Source organism: Poecilia latipinna, unplaced genomic scaffold, assembly GCF_001443285.1.
Source record: "Poecilia latipinna isolate Pla-1442-1.1 unplaced genomic scaffold, P_latipinna-1.0 Scaffold2585, whole genome shotgun sequence".
Lineage (NCBI taxonomy): Eukaryota > Metazoa > Chordata > Actinopteri > Cyprinodontiformes > Poeciliidae > Poecilia > Poecilia latipinna.
The window spans coordinates 45466-51465 of record NW_015115201.1 but is presented as its reverse complement, the minus strand read 5'-3'; the positions used below and the strand labels follow the sequence as shown (position 1 = coordinate 51465).

The window sequence follows — 6000 nt, the reverse complement described above, 5'->3', positions numbered from 1 at the left end:
CCTCTAACGAGCCATCATTTGATCCAGGTGCGTTAAACCAGGGAGAGAATAAAACATGCAGGATGCCGGTGTTCTGTCAGATAGCCATACGCTGTCAGGATAGCATACATGCAGTCAGTACGCATGCCCGCGCATGCGCATAAAGAAGTCAGACCGTCAGCACAGTCGTCAGTTCAGCATACGCAACAAGTTATGACGAAAATAAGTCATTAAATTGTTTATAATAACGTATAATATGATAACTAGATGAATATACATGCGTTGTCGTGGTTTCAAAGTGTATTTAAAGCAGGGTCAGCTGCAGCTGCAGTCAACTACAACACACGCCCGTGTAAAACTCATTAACCTACTTAACCGCTAAGTCAGGATGCCATACAGCTGTTCATAACAAAGTGTATGATGATCTACGTCATGATCCTGTGTTGCTGATTAAATAAAATCATATGGTAATGACAACGTATACATGTCCGAGCTAAGCGTATGACTATCTGACAATGTATGCTGATCTGACAGAACACCGGCAGAGACGCACCAACATCTCTGCAGCTGCACTTATAATAAAGCACAGTTCCACAAATTGACTCTGAGAGCTAAATACAATTACACACCACACTATTCAGATTCAATTTGCCAAACATTTTGATCATTTTCCTAACATTTTATAATTACACTCTACTTTGCAATTGTAGATGTGTGCTAATTAAACCGTGCTAAAATTGCTGAACGTGACAGCTGAGGGTGTAAATACTTTTACAAGGTGACATGGTTAACAACATTAGGTCCCCCTTTAATCTGTTGTATTTCAATACTTTCACACAATCCACCCAAAAGCCGGCACACAGGCAGTAGAGAGGAGCCTAAGCCAGCCTAGGATTGATGAGTCCCATCATCCCGAACAGACTTCGTGTCTAATGAGGAGGCTCTGTGGATCTGTTGAGTCTAAGTTAACCACGTTTCCACTGGCAGAGCGGTCTCCAGATCCCCACTCCTCCCATCTCTGGGTCCAACGCAGTCCACACCGCTTCTCCGAGCCATTTGTCAAACCGTCGCCAACATTAAATTATCACGGCCCAAGAGACGCCGTCTACCTCGAGGAAGAGACCGAACCGCGGTCAGAGAGATATGGGCGCGCCGCATCCGAGACGGAGACCTGGATGAAAAATCGCCCCTCGCAAAAGCGGATGTTTGTTCGGGCCGCGTTCCCTCTATTCTGCAAGCTTTATCATCAAAGTTTGAACAGTGTCTGGCAAGAGAGGAGGAGAAGATCCCTCCCCCACGCCCCCCCACCCCACACCAGCCCTCCGTGGTTCACTCCAGGTGTCGTAAATCATCTCGTTTTGTCTCAACTCCACTCACTTCTGGGGCTGACGCACCTTGAGTCTTACTGACTGCTCTCAGATGCAATAAAAATAAACACAGAAAGGATGAAGGATGGTGTTTTCCAGAGAAAACACCACAAAAAAAAAAAAAGCGGTTTTTATGTGACCCAGAATACTTTCATTGTGCTTAAAGGAGTTTTTTTCAGACCTTTTTCCTAAAAACAGGCGCTGGATGAACTCAAACTAACAGGCATTCACAGACATGGAGGCTAAACGCTCTGCAGGAAGACATTTATTAGGACAGAAGGATGGGAATCTGTGTTCCTGGAAGATTTTTATCTGCTGTTGCCTGTAAGCCGTCTGCTTATCTCCATGTTTGCTCTTTAAAAGGAACTCAACTAAATGTTGAGCTGGATGCTGGAGCCCCTGTTGACTTCTCAGGACGTATCCTGAAAACAGTTATTTACGCTGCTAGACCCGTGGCCTCCCCGCCATGTTGCTTTTGAAATAATAAAGCACAGACTACAAAGAAAACAAACAAAAGAAAAGATATATATATAAATGTTCTTTTGAAAACAGGGATAAACAACATTTCTGAAGCCAGTCACCTCACTGGTATCCAAGCATCTGCGTCATTCTCCGTTCTCTTCCAAATGGCAACGGTATCCATGTTGGAAATATGCTTATCAGAGCAGAACAAATCACATTGTGCTGTACTCCACAGAGGTTTACGTAATACACCTGTGGATATTTATTTTTTCTGTCTGCGTGCAGCAAATATTAACCATATATTAGCAAACCCGTGTGCATCGATTGTTTTCTTTTTTTTTTTCCAGAAATCATGGAAATCAGATATTTTATCCGTTCCGTAACCTCCGCTGCGTTCAGCCTGCTGTTAACGAGACGCCGTGGCCTCAGAAGGAATATCCAAGGATAGCATCTATATTTTATTATGTTTATTACGGAAGGGCGGCATAGCTTGTTTTATTGGATAAAACATGAGCGTGCTTCGCTCTAAAGCTCCCACTGGTGAGCATCTTGTGGCTGTGAACTGCGTGGTGACATTAACCAGATGCCTTGCGAAGGTAAAAAGGCCAAGCAACATGAAGATGTTCAGCTCTGACAAACTACTGCACTGTAATGTTTTTTTTTGGAAGGGGTAAAAGCTAGGAGAGAAAAAAAGAAAATCCCGGTAGCAGGCGATGTGTTGGAAAGATTTTAAAGCCCTAATTATTTCTCAGTAGCCAGAGGTTACAGAAGCGTTTCATGGCGCTCTTGATTAATAATTTTGTTATGGTTTCATTTAGGTATTTTTTGCTCCTGACTAGAAGAGCCTATTTGACAATGTTTAGGCAAAATAAAAATAAAAATAACTGATAGCCATTGTTCGATTGATCATCTGTCTGCTGTTTACCAAGTCTGCCATTTTTAATCCCAGCGTGATTTTTTTAGGTAACAGTGACAGCTTTTGTGGCACTAGAGCATCCTCTTCATCAGGCTGTTCTTCAGTCAGAGGCTTCTTCATGTTCACTGCAACACTGATCGCTACAGCATATCCCTCCTAGCCACAGCCATTACCGGTTCTTTGAAAAAACCCTGCATAATATGAATTCTTACAGTTTTTAGGACTAATTGTGCTAAATTATAAGATGCTACAGGCAGTTTAACATGTGACCTATGCAGTCATGGTGACGACGCGCCATAAAATCCCAGTTAACTCCAAACACAGCGACTCCTCTCACACACACGCTGTAACGTTGCCTTTGTTCCCAGCATTAATAATCAATCGCCGATCACCACGGAAACGCTCCATAAGTGTCCCATACAACTAAAATATTAAGTTATGGGGAAATAAATTAAAAAATAAATACCCCCTTGTTTAATCATTCTTAAATAAGGGATGTGCCACATTTCTTAGGGACGGTCGAGTTCACTTTCAGTAGCCTATTTAAAGCCAGAACAATAAAAAAATAAAAATAATACAAACCCGTCTAACAAATATGTTAAGAGGTATTAAAAGGCGACAGATTATGACCAGACCTAAACCCATTCGAGAGCACAAGAAATAGACATTAACATCTGTTAATTTGGAAAGGGTTACAAAACAAGTTGTAAAACATTTTGAGTCCAAAAATCTGCCTCAAACAAAAAAGTCTTGATTATCAAACTATTCTGTGGACCAGTGAGATAAATGGCAGCTTTCTGAACAGAGGAAAAGCAACAGAGCACTTCAGCTCTCTGACATTTTATATATATATATATATATATATATATATATATATATATATATATATATGTATATATATAATTGATCAGGAATTCTGGTTTTGACTCGTACAACTTGACATCAGTTTGCGATTTTAAACTCAAGGTCAGATGGGTTATGCAAGCAGGATGATGAGGTTGGGAATAAAAGCTTTTTCAGAATCTTGGTAAAAGATTCTGAAGTGGACTAGTCAAAACCTGAAGTCGAATCTGATTCACCTACTGTGGCATGACCTTAAACCATTAATTAATTCATTTATCACTATTCATGATGTGGTGCAGCTAAATTAAAACAGTTCTACAAAGAAGAGTGGACCAAAACTCCTCCACAGTCATCTAAAATACTCTTAAAAAAGACAAACGCTGGTTGGTTGGGAAAGCTTTTTTTTTTTTTTTTAACTCTAAGATATAAAGCAAACCTTTGAAAACATTTTAGGTAACCTTTGTGCGAAATTTGAATTTGTTTGATGATCTGAAGAAAGAAAAAAAATCACCAGAATCCAAAAGAGGGCAAACACCCAAACAGATATTTTTAAAAATCTGTACAACTTGTAAACCAACTAAAATGTAATCAGTGCATCTCACTGGCACTACATAATCACATCATTGAACTACTACCTGCTCCTTTGCATGTGCCGTGTCGAGAGACTCACCATGCGGTGGACGTGTTGTAGGGCAGGAGCGTGGGGCTGTGGCTCTCTCCTCTGAGGCTGTGTCTGGGTTGGTAGTGGCTGCTGGGCACCATGGGCTGGGCTTGGGCCTGGGCCTCGCTCTCCTCGGGCATGGACCGGTGCCACTGGCTCCGGGCCTTCTTCAGCCAGCGGCCGCCCAGACCCCACTTCTCCAGGTAGATCCGGCACAACTCGTAGTTTATGGCTGAGTAGTAGAGGAAGTCCAGGGCCAGCAGCACCATGACGAAGAAGCCGTAGATCCACACGCCGACCAGGGCTGTGTAATTACTGCCAAGAGAGAGAGAGAGAGAGAGAGAGAGAGAGAGAGAGAGGGGGAGCAACAGCACGGCTTTATCTGGGAAAAGATGATGATTAACAGTCTTTACACGCTGAGAGCTTCCATTTTGATATTCTAAAAGCTAAGCTCCCAAATCCCGAAGGCTGCGGTGGTGCTGCCAGGTGTGAACGTTCGCTATTCACTTGGCAGGACCAAGATGTTCATCCAATTCTCCCTTGGTGAAAAAAACAAAAACAAAAAACAGTTAGATAAATAAATATAAACCTCCATCTGTTCCCTTTGCAGTTTCTTAAAATCAGCTGCACAAATTGGACAAAGAATTTAATTAGCACAAGAGACTTTTTAATCCCCCCTCATTCTGGCTTCCACAAAAAAAAATAAATAAAATAAAATAAAATAAACATCTCTTCACCTCTTACAATTTTTTTTCTCCATGCGTTGCATGATCCGGCTGGATTTATGTGGGTCACATTTGAACTACTTTAGTCTACCAGCGTCCATAAAGTCTAACAAGGTAAACGAGCAAAAAAAAAATAAAATAAAAAAAGCTTCCCCGAGAAGTGGGAGACTAGGCCTTTGAGCAAATGGAGGATATTAAATTATCTCTGAGTGTGACATTTCTGCTTGAGTTGGGAAAGAGGACATTTAGTTGGGGGAATATCCTACAAATGGATGAAGAGAAAGAAGAAGAAAACTTAGAAAAAAAACTACTCTGACTCAGACGAGGAGCTGACACTCAATATTACTTGAAATCAGAGATTTATTTGGAGGGAAGCAAATTTTATTTGCCTCGCTATCCAATTACAGCAACCGCGCTGATTAACGGCGTGATAAACCGTGATGTGAAAACGCTTCTGGATTTGGCAAATCAAGTGAATCCTATTACGTTGTGAAACCTCAGAGCTCTATAGATATTAATCTGGAGAAAACGCTTCAAATGGATGTGCTGAGCTGCCCCGGAGGTGCATTAGGGAAGATGACTGCTGCCTCTGCTCTCAGATCTGCAACAATGCATTGCTCACCTCACCTGCATGGTCCCCACTTCTGATTTAGAAACAAACACTTATTAAATCTTGTGAGACGCGTCGAGGGGAAATGTTTACAGCACGGTGCTATATGTGTTCAGGAAGAAATTGCGCTCGTTGCTAGGAGGAAATTGTCGACTCGTTATTAGATACGTGAACTTAAATCCCTCTAAGGGTAGATGATGCAATTCATCAGCTATCAACAGCTCCACTTTCCCTGTCTGTTTTTTTTTTTTTTTTTTTCAGCATTCATTTTAATGTGACTCCACCAGTTTGCCTTGCAGCAGTCTAGAGGAGCTGCAAATATCCAGAACTCAGATGAGAGAATCTGTTGACAAGAAAACTGGTTGTGCATGCCATCACTATGATCTTTATGAGTAAAAAAAACAACAACAAAAAACACACACATTGTTGGAATACAG

General features: G+C 41.5%; 1 protein-coding gene across 2 annotated transcripts in view; it reads right to left on the bottom strand.

The window, feature by feature from the left end:
• Positions 1-6000, bottom strand: part of shisal1 (shisa like 1) — a 51532-nt gene that overhangs the window by 12309 nt on the left and 33223 nt on the right. Inside the window, exon 4 of one of the 2 annotated variants that reach the window (XM_015020451.1) lies at positions 4238-4543. In XM_015020451.1, the coding sequence (XP_014875937.1) occupies positions 4238-4543 (306 nt within the window). Of the gene's footprint in view, positions 1-4233; positions 4544-6000 lie in introns of those variants that run through there. The other variant, XM_015020450.1, reaches the window with a different exon arrangement.